The sequence below is a fragment of the Brassica rapa genome, chromosome A09 (genome assembly GCF_000309985.2).
Source record: "Brassica rapa cultivar Chiifu-401-42 chromosome A09, CAAS_Brap_v3.01, whole genome shotgun sequence".
NCBI classification, from domain to species: Eukaryota; Viridiplantae; Streptophyta; class Magnoliopsida; order Brassicales; family Brassicaceae; genus Brassica; species Brassica rapa.
In genome coordinates, this window is record NC_024803.2 from 28,485,677 (window position 1) to 28,502,780 (window position 17,104).

General features: G+C 35.5%; 1 protein-coding gene across 3 annotated transcripts; it reads left to right on the top strand.

Annotated features, from left to right (window-relative positions):
* Positions 1–7,978: 7,978 nt before the first annotated feature.
* Positions 7,979–15,146, top strand: LOC103838940. Of its 3 annotated transcripts, XR_627243.3 has the most exons (12): positions 7,979–9,157; positions 10,130–10,240; positions 10,351–10,584; positions 10,785–10,916; positions 10,987–11,099; positions 11,190–11,336; positions 11,445–11,513; positions 11,643–11,763; positions 11,851–11,931; positions 12,021–12,079; positions 13,586–14,358; positions 14,451–15,146. XR_627243.3 is itself a non-coding variant. In XM_009115393.3 (11 exons), exons 2-11 carry the CDS (start codon positions 10,148–10,150, stop codon positions 13,638–13,640), a joined length of 1,104 nt encoding a protein of 367 aa, XP_009113641.1. In that variant the 5' UTR covers positions 7,979–9,157; positions 10,130–10,147; the 3' UTR covers positions 13,641–15,146. The 3 variants fall into 3 exon arrangements, 2 of the variants coding, with proteins under 2 accessions (XP_009113641.1, XP_009113639.1); XM_009115393.3 differs by having other exon boundaries at positions 13,586–15,146; XM_009115391.3 differs by lacking the exons at positions 13,586–14,358; positions 14,451–15,146 and adding an exon at positions 12,521–13,472 and having other exon boundaries at positions 7,980–9,157.
* Positions 15,147–17,104: the final 1,958 nt, after the last annotated feature.

A 17,104-nucleotide genomic window follows, 5' to 3' on the forward strand; every position in this document is an offset into this window, starting at 1 on the left:
AGATGAGTGAGAGGAGAGCTAAGGGCATGTGATATTATTGTGATGAGAAGTTCACTCCGGATCACTATCTCAAGCATAAAAAACATCCAACTTTTTGTGATGGATTATGAGGAAGATGAGGAATTTCATGAAGCGGTGGAGTATGAAACTGATTGTGAGAAGTTAGAAGAAGTGGAAAAAGCTACTATCTCTCTGAATGCAATTGCAGACATCACATATTACACCACTATGAAGGTGCGTGGAGTCCATGGAAAACGAACTCTATACATCTTGATCGATTCCGGTTCTACACACAATTTCATAGACAAGAAAGTAGTAGATATGTTGGGTTGCAAGCTCAAGAGGCTGGCCGAGCTAAAGTGCCTGTAGCAGATGGCAGTAAGATAGGCGTTTGTAGGAAGATAAAAAACTTCCAGTGGCAATTTCATGGTCATCAGTTTCAATCTGATTTCATGGTTATTCCATTGGGGTGTCATGATATAGTTTTAGGAGTACAATGGCTAGCTCAGCTTGGTCCTATCCCTTGGGATTTTGACAAATTGAAGATGAGTTTTAAATGGGTCCAAAGAAGTTATTACTGACTGGTATTCAACCATGATCAGTACGAGAAGTGAAGGGTAAGAAGTTGGACCAACTCAAAGAAGCAGAGATGCAATTATATATGATATACGCATTTGAAGACAATGAAGTTGATCCAATGAGTTTATCAGTACTGGGAGTTAATACAGAGGAGGAAGAGCAGAACAAAAGAATAGAAGTGTTGACTGAAGAGTATGCAAATATCTTTCAGGAGCCGACTACGTTACCTCTTTTCAGAGACAAATACAATCATAAGATTGTATTGACAAAGGGAACTAATCCAGTGAATCAAAGGCCTTATAGATATGATGTATACCAGAAAGATGAAATAGATAAAATGGTGCAAGAATTGTTGAAGACTGGAATAGTTCAACCCAGTTCAAGTTCATATGATTCTCCTCTGGTGTTGGTAAAGAAGAAAGACAACACATGGCGACTTTGTGTTGATTATAGGAAGCTAAACAATATGACCCTTAAAGAACGTTTTCCGATTCAACTCATAGATGATTTGATGGATGAGATGGGAGGTTCTGCTGTCTACTAGAAGAGAGACTTGAGCGCAGGATATCATCAAGTAAGAATGGACAGAGGGGACATACACAAGACGGCCTTTAAGACACATAGCGGGCATTACGAGTACTTGGTGATGCCTTTTGGGTTAACTAAGGCTCCAAATACATTTCAAGGCCTGATAAATGATGTGTTCAAGGCATATCTGAGACGATTTGTCCTTATTTTCTTTGATGATATTATCATATACAGTTCTTCCATACGAGAACATGTTGATCATTTGAGAGCGGTATTTGAAGTGATGAGAAGGAATCAGATGTTTGCAAAGAGAAGTAAGTGTGCGTTTGCGACCACACGAGTAGAGTATTTGGGTCATTATATTCAGAAAGAATGAGTATCAACGGATCCAAATAAGTTGAAGGTAGTTGCAGAGTGGCCAGTCCCTAATAGTGTGAAGAAGTTAAGAGGTTTTCTTTGTCTTGCTGGTTATTATTGACGGTTTGTTAAAGACTTTGGTATCATCATATGCCCTTTGATAGTATTGATTTAAAAAATGGGTTCAAATGGAATGATGAGGCTCAGTTGGCATTTCAGAAGTTAAAAAGGTTTTGTGTTCTGCTCCGGTCTTAGCACTCCCGCGCTTTAATCAACCATTTGCTGTAGAAACAGACGGTTGTAGCAGAGGCATTGGGGCTGTGTTGATGCAGAACGGTCACCCTCTCGCATACATAAGTAGACATCTTTAAAGCAAACAACTGAGTCTATCAATCTATGAAAAAGAGTTATTGGCAGTGGTTTTTGCTTTACAGGAATGGAGATATTATCTGTTAACAAATCATTTTGTCATCAAACGGATCAACGAAGCTTGAAGTACACTTTGGAGAAAAGACTTAACACTCCAGTGCAGCAATATTGCTGACCCAAACTTCTCAAATTTGACTATGAGATTCAGTATAAGCAAGGAAAGGATAACGTCGTTGCGGATGCTTTATCTCGTGTGGAGGGAGCTGAGATTTTACATATAGCTATGTTAGTATTGGAGTGTGATTTACTGAAAAAATACAAGAGGCTTATGAAGAGGATGTGATAGTGAAGTCTATGATTGAAGAGTTGAAGAAGGATCCGAAGAGTAAGATATACTATGGTTGGATGCCAGACACACTCAGGAAAAGGAACAAGATTGTAGTACCTAATCTTATATCTTTGAAGGATTCAATTTTGGAATGGCTTCATGGCTCGGGTCAAAGCGATCAATCAGGGAGGGATGTGACTGTACAGAGAGTAAAAAGCTTGTCCTATTGGAAGGGAATGACTAAAGACATTGATACCACTCAAATTACCCTAAGGAGTGTCACTCTCATCAAAAGAGGTTCAGATGTAGTACTTAGGGATCTAATCCACAAGGAGCTAGGGAACAATTAAATCTAGTGTTTATTAATTCTAAAGGTTGTAAATGTCTAAATGAAATAGCAATAGTAACAAGCGAGTAAATAATAAATGTAACTTGGTTGAAAATGATATTAGATGCATACTATTCAGGTGTTGGAGATTATAATACCTAAAGATGCCTAACTATTGCATGCATGATATATTAGAGCTCATTCGCTTAACTCAGTGATCAGCTGTCGCATGTACTACTGGTTAACAGACTAGATCTCGTGTCTCAACGGTTAGTATGCAGACAACGAGAGAGTGTCGATCGATGGTCTAGTAAGACGTCGACCGATACACCTTTGCCAACGTTGATCGATTGTCAGTTGAGGACTTCGATCGACGGGTTCTAGCCAGGCCTATGCGCGATTATGAAATGCCCTACTAAGATGCTAAATTGGCGGTTAGCCCTCTCTAGCAATCCTAATATGATAGATAGATGTCAGGATGGGATAACAAGGGTGCTTGAGTATGCAATCCTATGATCAAGTTCTAGTTAGCAAGGCTAAAACAAGCAATGAATACAAATCTATCATGAATATCACAACAAGGCAGATCTATAGTTTGAGGCTAATCCCACAAACCTATCTGAACCCTGGATCTAACAGTTGAACTACTCAGACATAGCAAAGCAATTCATCATAATAAAAGAATAGAAACTCATAGTATAGATGAAAAGAAATAGAAACAAGGAGTTCCAATCACAAGTGATCTTCTCTCCCAAAATAAAACTTGTAACAAAACTAGGTCTAGAAAAAGCTCTGTTCTTCTGCCGTCAAAACACTTAGGCAGTATATATTCTACTATGTTAAAAACTCGTCAGGGCATTTTGGTAATTTGGCTTGGCCTTGGTTTTTAAGTCTGCTGAATCCAAAATGTCGCGTCTGGTGTCCCGACATCGATCGATGGTACTTGTGTACATCGATCGATATTAATCTTCATCTGTCGAGGCATTTTCTGATATCGATCGTCAGCACTGATGCGCATCGATCGATTGTTCTTCCTCTCGTCGACCTCTAAGTGGTCAGCTCGGGTGAAATGTCCTTTAAGCTCCAAAATGCTCCAAAGTCATAGCTTTACTCCGAAATGCACCTGAACCTGAAAACATACCTAGAAGAGTAGAAAACATATATATATATATAGTAAACACCTATATACCATGGATAAAAATTGGTCAAATCCAAGGTATATCAGACATTCAAGCTTATCTGCGTTCATGTACCGTTTGTCAGCAGTGTAAATATGACAACGAAGTTTCTCCGGTATTATTGCAGCCTTTACCTATTCCTGAAAGTGTTTGGTTAGATATTTCACTTGATTTCATTGATGGTTTGCCTTTATCATTCGGTAAATCTGTGATCTTGGTCGTAGTGGACCGATTTAGCAAGGCAGCACATTTCATGAGCCTTAGTCATCCGTATACAACAGTTTCTGTGGCTCAAACATTTCTGGATAATGTGTTTAAAATTCATGGATTCCCTCGTTATATTGTCAGTGACAAAGATGCAATGTTCTTGAGTCAATTTTGGCAGGAGTTGTTTACATTGTAAGGTTGTTCTATTCAAATGTCAACTGTGTATCATCCGAAGAGTGATGGTCAAACCGAAGTGGTTAATAGGTGTTTGGAGACATATCTTCGATGTATGACGAGTGATAAACCTAGCCTATGGAGCTGTTGGTTACCTCTTTCTGAGTTCTGGTATAATACGAGTTTTCACACTTCAACCCAAACCACTCCATATGATATAGTTTATGGACAGGTTCCTCCAGTTCATCTACTGTATATGCCATGAGAATCTAAAGTTCAGATGGTGGCTAAGCGTTTGCAAGAAAGGGAAGACATGTTGTTGATTTTGAAGTTTTACTTACTTCGTGCCCAACATCGAATGAAACATATTGCAGATAGAAGTTGGAGTGAGAGGTCTTTTGAGATTGGAGATTGTGTTTTCATCAAGCTACAGCCGTGCGCCAACAGAATGTGACTATACGTTCTTCTTAGAAGATTTCTCCGAAGTATTATGACCCTTACAAGTTCATTGATAAGCATGGATCTGTTGTTTACAAGCTCCAACTTCTGGTACATCTCCAGTCCATCTAATGTTCCGTGTGTCGCAGCTGAAGAAATTAATAGGGAATGTGCACACGTCGAATCAATTTCCTTTGGTTCTCTCTAACGTGGTGATTAAGGAACCGGAGTTTTTCTTAGATCGGAAGATGGCTAAACGTCAAGGACGTGCTGCAACAATGGTTTTGATCCAGTGGAAGAATCAGACTGTGGATGAAGCAACATGAGAGTATTTGTTTGATTTACAGAAAAAAAAATTGGCGTTCCAATGCTAAACTTGTGGCCAGGGTTGTGAAAGGAAGAAAGCTTTGTTACAGGAAAACAAAAGTGGTGACATGGCAAGGAGGTCGTTGAAATCGTTGGAGTTTGTTAGCAACAAAAAGTCAGGGACAATCGAAATAAAACACATGGCGTTGCGTGATTGGGTCTGCTCGTCTGTTGCGGATCAATGTTTAAAAACAGAGTTTTAGATTCTTTTCAATTCATTTAGAAATTTGTGTAAAACTCTTAAAATCTTGAGTACTTCTCTGTGTAAATCTCGAGTTCATTGTTGGGAAAAATTTTTCTACTTCACGATCTTTTGCAAGCGAGCTACGTTTAAGTATTTTAGGAACATCCATTCGGATTATCATTTCATCAAATACAGTTTTTATGTATCAATATCCTGCATCAAAGACATTATAAAGTGTCCGAAGAGAAGCTCTTTTCCCCAGCGAAAAATGTGTTTCTGCCCTAATTCGAAGATTTTAATGTTTTTGTTATGCAATTTTGGGGTTATGTTTCAATTTTAATTACGGGTTGGTTTAATATTAGTTTACGTATTTTTGGTTCTTTACTTTTATAAATTAGGTACTTGAATTAGTTTTAAACTCGCTATTAGGCTTGGAAAAAACTTTTACCAATGTTTTTTTTTTTTTTTGTAAAAGGGCTTTCAACTTTTACCAATGTTAGTTATGTTATGTTACTCGCGAGACTAATATAGATGCATGGCGATGGTTACTTAATTTGTGTATTCAAAAACTGATATAACTAAAAACTCTTTAATTCTTTTTGTGTATTTTTATGTACAGTACAAAATAGTTTGGGAATTTTTCTGGAAACTCAATAAGTTCAAATACTTTGTAGAAATTGTTGAAAAGTCAGTCATTAATGGGACTTACTGAATTTCTGTAGGCTAATTTTTTCTTTATGTCAAAAAGCTAAAATTATATAGTATAAAAATAATTTAAAACTGCTTCTAGTGAAAAAAATGCTCTAATTTAAATTACACCGAATTAATAATTTTTATTTTGAAGTCCAGCTAAGTATAATTATTTCACATAACAAAACAGGGGGACTGGTAGACTCTCTCTTCTCTCTAAACCTAGTGAGAGAGAGTGAGTCGCGGTGGTTCCCTACCGGTGAGAACCTTCTGGCTGGTGTAGTCTATTGACAAGTATGCTTTGACTCTGGTATACGGTAGTCCCCGTGATGCTGTGTAGCCGGCTCTGGATTCTAGTGGTTCGCGCTTGTCTCTGGTGGAACCATCCGGCGTAGTAGTTTGATCTCGGTTGGTGTTGAAGTTGTGATAAGAAGATCATGGGGTATGGTCTTAGGATTGGCGTGTTCTGTCTCAAGTTTGGTTAGCGATGGCGCTAACTGATCAATTACGGGTTTTGGTCTGAGTTTTTTGGATGAGATCTCGATTTTAATCGATTGATTCTCTCTGAAATTCAGATTGTCTGGCTTACTGCTGAATTTCCTAAACCTCCAATACAGTTGTTGGAGGTGGCTTTTCGGTGGTTGTGGGTGAAGTCCCGGTGGAATCCGGTGTTTAACTGCTTTGTTTGGTTGGTGATGGCTATTATGTCGGAGAAGATGATGGAGGGTGGTGTTCCTGGTGTGACGCCGGTGTGATTCGGTGGTTCCGGTGCATCGCCGTTTGGTCTCCGGCGTAGAATCTCGAATTGACGAAAGCGGTGAAGGAGAAAGGACGCGTGGTCCCTCGTGGTGTGAGTTTCAGACACTTGTTCCGTTTCTTTCTGATCTCCACACGTGGTTGGGTTTGTCCTTTGTTTGGGCTTTTGTCTTTATTTTATGTTTTTTTATATCTTTTGTATAGGCTTCTGTTTGGGGCTTCGGCCTGTTAATAAAATCAGATGGCAAAAAAAAAAAGTATAATTGTTTCACATTCAAAAGGGGAAGTTACGAGAAATAAAAAATAGCGAAAAAAATCTTGTTACTTTTATCTTTTTATCTAAGGACAATATTTTAAAAGGTTTATACTGTGTTTTGACACACACATAATGACATAAATATGGTAAAATGGCATAATCCCAGAAAAAAGTTAAAGAGTAACGGCTGCCGTAGAAGAAAATCAGACAGTAACGGTTGCAAACATTTATTAAATAAAGAGGTCAAGCTAGATATTATTGTGTGACTTGTGTCAGATCACAAATTGCTATCATAAGATACAAAAGACGACTGATTGGGACCATTGGGTAGTAGAATACAGTGGTAATAACACGTGTAACAATCATTATCTCCTTGCATAACTTCCCATGCTTTTCCGTAACATACCTTATTTTACTCTTTAAAAATTAAATTACCTTTAATAACATTAGTTTTTGGGAAGAAAAAACAAACAAAACAAACGTTTCTTTTTTTTTTTAACAACAACAAAAATTTTTTTAGATTTTATGTCAAAATATCAATGAGTGTATCAACTAGTTAGTCTCACTCTTCATCTCTTCCAACTGGGATTTTTATGAGTGTTAAAAAGAACTAAATATACATTATGTCATTAATTCCATAGATTTTCCTCGTTGCAATTAATTAGTTTCTACTCCCGCTGTTCCTTAATATTACATATTCTGGAAAAAATTGTTTTAAAAAAATTTATTTTTTACATTTTCAAGTAGGGGTGGGCGTTCGGGTACCCGTTCGGGTTCGGATCGGGTATTTCGGATTTTCGGGTATTTCGGTATAGAGGTGTAGAACCCGTTAGGGTATTTCTATACTTCGGGTCGGGTTCGGGTATTTTTAGTTCGGATTCAGTTATTTCGGATCGGGTTCGGATATTTAGATTTTGAAAAAAAAATTAAAATTTTCATTTCTTAAATTTCTTGTATTTAAGAATATAAATTTTACTTAACTTATTTTTATTTTTAATAGATTAAATGGTTAATAGATTTGGACATAACATTTTAAAACTAAAAATGCATTAATTTAATTATTGTTTTAAAATTTTGGATGTAACTTTTTGTTAATTTTTGAAATAAAAAAACTTGACATGCTTTTTAAGTGAGTAGCAAATCATTTTTTCCGGAATTGTATGTATATCATATGAACTTAAAGTATGTGTATTATTAATATAATTATTTTATATAAAATGAGATATGTAAACTAGAAATATAAGGTTAATTATACATATGTTCGGTTATCTTCGGATATCCATTCGGTTTCAGATATTATCCATTCGGGTTCGGGTATCCAATCTCTCCTAATTCAATACCTGTTCGGGTATTTTGTTACTTCGGTTCGGATTTCGGTTCGAATTTTTCGGATCGGGTTCGGGTGCCACTTCGGATATCGGATAAAGTGCTCACCCCTCTTTTCAAGACATGTTTTATTAACTAAATGCAAATTTCAAAAAACTTAATTGCACTTACTGAATTTTTATTGGCTTAAAATTATGGAACAAAGATAAACACCAAAAATTATACAAATTTAATGTGTTTTATTAAAATGTGTGTAAAAAGCTAGAATATGTAACATTAAGAAACAGAGGGAGTATTTGATAAATGATAATCAGTATAAAGTTTTTAGTCAAAAAAATAATAAGAATAATGATAATCAGTTTAGAGCTTATTTCATTGCCATATTACTTTGTATTACATGTTGTAGAATAGCTTAATATTAAAAACATTAACAAAATATAATTTTAAAATATTGACCAAAACACATAACAAAATTTAAGAAAAAAAGGAAAATATTAATAAATAAATATTTTCTGTGAAAATAGTATACCTTAAAAGGTTCAAAAATACTAGTATACTTGCATGTCTATAAAAGAAATTTATATTGCAACTAGTACAGTATATTTTGTTATATATGATAAAATAGATATTTTATTTTATTTTTTTTTTTTAAAAACTTTGTTATGTATGATATCAAGTATATTGCTAATGTTGATAATAAATAAATTAAAAGATGCAAAATATAAACCACGTGTCATTATAAAAATAAAGTAAGTAAAAAACACAGTGAAGATCTCTAAAAAGAATCTGTCATCAAAAATAAAAATATTATAATATAAATATTTTAGATTTTGAGCGATTTTCCTTAAAAGAATTTACTTAAAAACTTTGGCTAGATCTTTCAAAGCTTTTTAAAAAATCTTTTTTATTATAATATTGTTATTTTTGATGAAAGATTTTTTTTTATGATTTCTAATGATAATGGCATGATACCTTCTTACATTGGGTGATATATATATGGTATTCTTCTCGTATATGTCTTCCTCTCTTCCAATGACTATATCTCAATTTTGTTTTCCATAGCCTGTACGTGTTCCTTTCTGTTCGTCTTGAGGTATTGTTTATTTCTTTTTCTTTGCATTTCAGTTCTTCACAAAATTATGTACGTGCTTTTTTTTGTAAGAAACAACAGACTTAGTCTTTTTTTCTAGATAAAGAGTGTATACCATACTGAATTTCAATATATGACCTCCTGTATATTTGATTAATATATATATATATATATATATATATATATATATAAGTTCTATTTCATCACATCCGAAATCTCTCTTCATTGTTTATCCAAAGAGTTTTTGGCTTCTTTGATTTCAGTTATATCATTATATGTTGTTGATATTTCTTGAATTTGAGTTTTGGTATCTTTTGAAAAAAATTTACTTTGTTTGGTATCTCGTTATTTATATCAACGTGAAAATTTATATGAATTTCTTATGCTGTTATTTTGATCGATTCACTTCTATGATTTTATTTTGGATTTGAAAGTGTTCACAAGTTTTTCTTGTATATATATGTCGATTTATTTATAATTTACTTACACATATTCTTCCAGAAACATACAAATTGTTGTTGTTGTTTTTTTGATAATTGTTTTCTTTGTTTTTTAACAATTTGTTGTTTTCGAATAAGTTAATATCAAAACTCAGCCATTTGATACAAAAATATACGGACCTTCTTTAGCAAACATACTTTTGCAAATATATTCTCAGTCGAACTTTTTCATTCGATAATTTAAGTTGTTCCTTAAACATTGCAGTTGCTGTTTGTTTTATAGATTGACGGTATTTCAAAAGGGTTTATTTGTCAAATAACCAAAAAAAAAATGAAAATTAGATTTTTGGAGAGAGAGTAGAGAGAGATAAGAAGAGAAAATAGGAGAGAGGAGGGAATTTTGGTTAGTTAGTGTATTTAAGTTTTTTTCATGTATATAGAGTGCAATTTCCCATTTCAAAATACATAACCATACATTTTTTTTGTTGTAAATATCAAGTTAACAAGCCCATACATTTTATTCTCGATCGTTTAGTCAGGAAAATCAGTCAATATGGATTTGTATGACGATATCTTCAACGATCAACTATTGCAATTGAGTCCTTTGCGCTTCTCTCCGTCACCAGAACCATTTGCTTCGTTGACGGTATACTTTTCAACTATTTATTTATCACATTTTAATTTCTTTATGAAAACTCTATTTGTGGTATAGATGATGCTGATAAAGTTAAATTGTTGGCCTTGTGCAATATAAAGGAGTTTCTGCAAGACCCTCTTATGGAAGAAACTGAAAATGTGGATGGAGAGGATGTTGGATTTATCAATAGTTCTGCTATAACCGAAGCTAATCCCTCAATGGGTATACCATCCCCAAATCTAGTCCCATTTCCAGAGACATTAACACTAGTGCAAAATCAATCAGATCATCATTTTTTTCTCAATCAAAACATGTTGGATTCTTTTGAGCAAGAGCCAGGTGTTTTTGCAATGGTAAAGTGAACATTACATTTTATTTATTTTTCTTGATTTTGTCCTTTTTTTTCTTTTTCTTTTCTTGATCATCAGTAATTTTAGCTAGATAGAGTTTCTACTATATGACAGCAAAAGTAAACCATCAATGATTTTCTTCGACATAAACCATCAAGGGTCATATACAAATAATTAAATTCGTTTTCATTTCCTCTAAGCAGCCACAGCAATCATTAGTATGCAATCCAAAGGGGTGTTTACAAGGAAACTTAACAAACGGACAATTGGATCAGCAATCTTTGTTCAATCGAATCACAATGAATCCCTTCCAGGAAACAAATGACTCTACAATGGTAAGTAAAACATTTTTCTTATCATCAATTATTTTAAATTAGTTTTGATAAAAATGTATTCATGAGCCAGATAGAAAATGGTCGACCAATCGAAGAAGGAAACAGTGGATATGCACATCCAATGATGACTCAATCTTTTGAGTTACCAAATCATCTTCAAGAGCAGTTTTTATCATTGCCTTCGTATGTAAACTAATTAATTCATTTTTTGTATATAATTTGTAACATGTTGTTCTACAGGTTTTAATATGGATATTATTTTCACGAAAACAGATCACAAAGTTACCTGTCAGAACCGATGTACGAGCACGGCCTAGTTGCTTCACATTTCAACAAGTATGACCAGCAACCGCCTACGTTAGTCTTACCTAACAGGGAAGATGGGGCTCTGGTCCCAAGTATGGATAAAAATTTGGCTAGGTAAGATTAAATCTTTACTTTAAACAGACAAATCTTTCATGCTTTTATTTTACTTTAATTTGTTACTTAGATTTACTTACCAAATCATTTGTGTTTCCATGCATGCAGGACAAACTCTGCACCGAATCAGATCTCTGTGACCCTTCCTCTGCCTCAAATGACATCGAACTCTACAAGGTATCCAATCCGAACTTAGTCGATCACTTAATATAATAGAAGGGAAATAATAAATTTGTGTGCTCGAAATCTTCAGTTATTAAATTTAAAAACGTAGAACATTATAATTTACAGTCCTCATTTTCATAGGAATCAAGGAAATGTACAAGAGCGAGTAAATCAGCCTACGCCAGGAAGTAGATACCCTACCCTCGAAACCTATGCTCGTGCACAAGGACTTCCATGCACGAAAGCATTTGCTCCCATCGATGTACCATATTTTTAGTTCGATGAACGAAACTGTTTTGTGTTTATTTTTCTTATAAATTTTTATTTATTATATATTTATTCACAACAGTTTAACGTTTTGGGGCGTCGACAAAGAAATGACCAAAGTCGATTTGAGCATGAAGAATCTTCATCTGCTGCTCAACGAAGGGTATTTTTTTCAAAATATATACATATGAAAGTTATGCTACAAAGATCAACTGGGAAAGAGGATTCATATGCTTTAATTAAATAATGCAGAGAATCTTCATGCCAAACCGAAATGATAATTTAACTGCAGCTAACCTCGTTCAAGAAAGGTACACTTCCATTACCTTTTCATTTATTGTTACATGTTTCATCTATTTTTATAATTAATTTAATATTTATCTGAAGTGGTTTATTCATCAGTCATTTATTTCATTGAAAATATTTAATCCAGACTACGAATCAGTTTAGAATTAGGTACTCCTTTCCATTTTTTCTAAAAATAATTTGTTTGAAATTTTACTATTGAAAAATTAAAATTTTGGCATCGCCAGAGATAAGGGATCAACACATGAACCGAAAACGTAGATTGCTAAAGCGTGGCTAGTCTAAACCCACTTCGATGGAAGCTATGATAGTCATGTGTAATTACAAAAAAAGTAGTAATATGTTTTTAAAAAGGATGAATGAAAAATAATAATTTTAAAATACAGTCACGTACATACGCAATTTTACGAATGTAACTAATCAACATATTTATTTTTCTATTTCAGGTTGCAAAATACATTGTATAGTCAATTGTATGCGACTCTCGGTTTAAAAATTGATCCCCACTTGAGGAATTTTGCTCCATTGCCTAAGAAAAAGAGCAAATAATTTTATGTCCTTTTAATCTATTTATTAACTTAAACTTATTATGCTGTTTTATATTTTTTTTTTGTGATTTCGAACAAGAAAGAACGAAATACAACGTTGGTGTTTAATCTATTTATTAACTTAAACTTATTAAGACAATTCTCTCAAATAATAATTTTTAAGTTTTTATCACAAAAATAACATTTAAAAAATTGACCAAAATAGCCTCTTTTTATTTTGAAATTTTTAATTTTTAATTTTTATTTTTTAAATTTGAAATCCTATCTTCAAAATTTCACCCCTTAACTCTAAACTCTAAGTGTATATTAGTTAACCTTAGAGTAAAAAAGTATTTTTACCCTTTAATAAAACTTCTTTTGGTCATTTTTCTCATTGAAGTCTATTTTTATGACAAAAACGTAAAATGACTATCATAGAGAATTTCTCAACTTATATTTTGTGATTTCGAACAAGAAAGAACGAAATACAACGTTGATGTTTAATCTATTTATCAACTTAAACTTCTTAGGGCATTTTTCTCAAATAATCATTTTTAAATTTTTGTCACAAAAATAACCTTTAAAAAAACGACCAAAATAGCTCCTTTTTATTTTGAAAATTTTAATATATATATTTTTTTAATTTGAAACTCTATCCCAAAATTTCACTCCTTAACTCTAAACTCTAAATCTAGATTAGTTAACCCTAAGATAAAAATGTACTTTTACCTTTTAATAAAAATTCTTTTGATCATTTTTCTCATTGAAAGCTATTTTTATGACAAAAACTTAAAATGACTATCATAGAGAATTTCTCAACTTATTATGCCATTATATATATATATATATATATATTAATTTTTTGTGATTTCGAACAAGAAAGAACGAAATACAACGTTGGTGATGAATTGAACACTACTGTTCTTCTGGTATACCTTTTTTTTTCGAACAACTGATTGATTAATACTAGAGGTTTTTAAGCAGAGTACAAGTCCGACAGAGCCCTATTTGCGAGAAGGTCAGCTGCGGTGTTGTTTGAACGTGGAACATGCGAAAAGGAAAAATCAGAGAGATAACAAGTTAAGCTCTGGACGTCCTGAAGAATTTCAAAAAGTCCCTTGATAGAATCTCTCCCGTTGATGGCTCGGATGAGGATCTGAGCGTCCAACTTGAGGATTAGGGAGTTGAAGCCGTGTTCTCGTGCTTGATACAAGGCTTCTCTGACTGCTAGCCCTTCTGCGACTAGTGGGGAAGATACCCATTCCTCTGTTTTGCTGCCTTGATGTAGTCTTTGTCCGTTAGTGTCCGTGAATATTCAACCGATGCCTGCAGTTTTTGTTTCTTCTTTTCAGGCTGCATCAGTGTGGACCGTAACAGCACACTGGTGTTGGTCTTGCCGAAGGAGCCGTGGGATCGGTACAGTCATCTGGTTTGTGCTTCCCGTCTGGGCTTCCGTCCATTCACGGGCGTCAGCTATAGCTTTGGATAGTGTCTCTGTTTCAGTGAAGCGTCTGTTCTCATAGATTCTTTGATTCCTTTCTAGCTAGATTAACCAAACAATCCATGGGAACAGAGAGCCATTTGTTACTCCAGTTGTTGGTAGGTTTGATAGTTTTTTAGATGCTTGCAGCTCCGTTGTGAAGCTTGTTGCATTTGTTAAGGAAGCCCGGTGTGCTATAGGTGCGAGAGACCATATTGTCTTTGCATAGTTGCAGGTCAAGAACAGGTGATTTGCAGTCTCTCTCAAGCTGCAGAAGGTACATTTCGAGGAGTCCATAAGGCCCCTAGTTTCCAAATTATCCCCCAACAGCAGGGCTCCTCTCATTATCTTCCATATGAAAACTCGCAGTTTAGGCGGCAGTGGCAAGAGCCATACATCTTTCATCCAGTCGCATGGTTGTTAGATAGGTCGGTTGGGATCTGCATCTTCCAAGTTCTTCAATCCAGAATAGTATCCAGTTTTAGTGGAGTATTCCCCATTCATTGTGAGGAGCCAGTTGAAAGAATCTGCGGTTCCAGGTTTGCTAGGCTTGATGCAGAAGATGTCATTTGCTTCTGTCGGAAGTAGTTTGTAGACGAGTGATATATAGTGTTTTTGGCATTTTGTATATATGTTTTCTAATTGGTTTTCAAATCTTTATCGAGTATTCCCAGTCCTTTTCGAGTCATTACAGGTCTGGAGTTGCATTGGATAGGAGATGGACCAACTGGAACAAAAGAGGCAGAAAACAATGCAATTTGGTGATTTTCACGCAAAACAGTCGAGCGGAGCGACCTGAGTACCTGTTCCAGCGGCAGAGATTTTTAAGAAAGTTTCCAAATGTTTCGGGATTTTACCTAGGGCTTTCCCCTTTTTCTCCTTGGCCGCCACAGACCTGCATATCTATCTTTTCTTATTATTTTATACATACTACGTTACTTTTTAGAGAGATTTGAGAGGGAGAAAACTTGTACTCTTGTTAAGGGAGAATAATCTCTATACCCTTTGGAGAAGATTTCTAAACCCTTTTTGCTTTCTATTATTTATTCAGAAATGTTTTCTTCATCTGTTATCTCTGTGTTTTCTCTGTTCATGGCTGAGTAGTCACCGAGTTAGTTTAGGGTTCTAGGATTTTGGATTCGTGAGCTGAAGCATAAATAAGTCATCTTAAGATTGTCTACATTCACATATGTTCATATTGCTTGCATTGAACCGATCACTTAGTGCATGAATTAGGGTTAATCAATATAGCTAGCCTTTAATTGATTACTTGATATGATTTGAATAAGCTTTGCATCCCTAGTCAGTGATAGTAGATATTAGGATGTATTGTGAACATATCGACTTGATCTTTTAAGCTTGCTATCGCATCTTGATTCAAATGAGAGTTTAGGCATCAAGACCAATTTGCAAAGGAATCAATACCACGAGAGTGGGTTGATTCAACCTGAGTGATCCGAGTTTAGACTTGTTATACACTGGACTTGAATAATTGCTTGGCATGCGATTTCCATACCTGAAGAAGAAAGTCCAGACTAGCGCCTTTAAATCAATTCAAAACAACCTCATCTTGTTACTTTTTCTTTAAGTTATTTACTTATTTAAAAACCTCCACTTTGTTTTAGCTTAATTCTGATCCCCTAAAGATAAAGTGTAATCGTTGGTCTTTGTGGATTCGATCCTAAAGTGCTACATCGACATACCATTCGATTATGGTAGTGTGCACATTAGGTTAATTGGTGTGCGTATACACGTAATATCAACGAGCTCCTTGTTCCATTATGTCGTATCTGGCATCATCAAGTCTGCAACTTTGAGGTTAATCGATGACGCTTCTGGTGGTCCTATCAGTTGGAGCATCTTCTCAGTTGAGCACCCTGCATCGTACCAGACGCTAGTGTTTTGTCCATCCCCGATAGTCCTGGTTGTATTCTCAAGTAGCAGGTTTCGGCCACACAAGATGCTTCACCATCCATGCGAGCACGCGTTCGATGGTTGAACCTGCAGGAAGGACTCATATTTGCAATATTTCCCAAGCAATACTCTAGCTAACAGACATTCCGGGTTCTTTAAGATACGCCATCCTTGCTTTCTTAAGAGTGCATCATTGAAGGTTTCGATATCGCGAAAACCCAGGCCTCCTTCGGTCTTTGGCTTTGCTAGTTTTGTCCATGCGATCCAACACATTTTCCTCTTCTCAGGGCTGTCATCCCACCAGAAGCGGGTCAGTGCAGTTTGGATTCGGTTGGTTTAGCTTTTCGGAAGTTTGAAGCACATCATGGAGTGGGATGGAGTCGCGGATAGCACTGACTGTAACATCACCATCTTCCCTCCAGCCGAGAGTTGGTGTGTGCTCCAACTAGCTGCTTTCTGATTAATGCGATCCACAATCGATGTAATCATATCTCGTTTCCTCCGGTCAAAGTGCTCGGGTAAGCCTAAGTATTTGCCCACACCCCCTTCTTTCGAGATTCCAAGGCTGTTCTTTACTCTTTCTCTTATCTTTGGGGGAGGGGGGGGGGAGGGGGGGGGGTTTATGTGTACAGTATTGCCTCAAAGCCGAATTTGTACAGTATTGCCTCGATAAAATTCCATTCAAGCCGGTCATAGGCTTAGTTCATGTCAGTTTTCACAGCCATGGTGCAATATTTTGTTGCTCCCGATATCTTCAGGTAGTGCAACGTTTCATGCGTTATCATGATGTTGTCCGTGATAACTCTACCGGCAATGAATGCTGATTGATTCTCTGAGATGATCAAGTTTAGCATTGGTTGTAGCCGTCTCGTTAGGATCTTGGATATGATTTTGTAGTAGACGTTGCACAGAGCAATGGTTCTATATTCCGCTACTGTTTTGGGAGAGCTAATCTTTGGAATCAGCCTGATATGAGTGAGGTTGATGCCTTGCGGCCAAACTCCATCTCTGGGGGGGGGGGGAGGGGGGGGGTTTATGTGAGAAGGTGATAGTAGACTTATTGGGGTTGATGGTTTGACCTGAAGTTTCTTCGTATGTTTGGATCATTA

Bases quoted from the DNA above. Each gene is read 5' to 3' on its own strand.
- LOC103838940 (XM_009115391.3), top strand. From the start codon at position 10,148: ATGGATTTGTATGACGATATCTTCAACGATCAACTATTGCAATTGAGT. The intron at 11,337-11,444 runs GTAAGATTAAAT...CCATGCATGCAG, and splicing joins ATGGATAAAAATTTGGCTAG to GACAAACTCTGCACCGAATC. The intron at 11,932-12,020 runs GTATTTTTTTCA...TAAATAATGCAG, and splicing joins CATCTGCTGCTCAACGAAGG to AGAATCTTCATGCCAAACCG.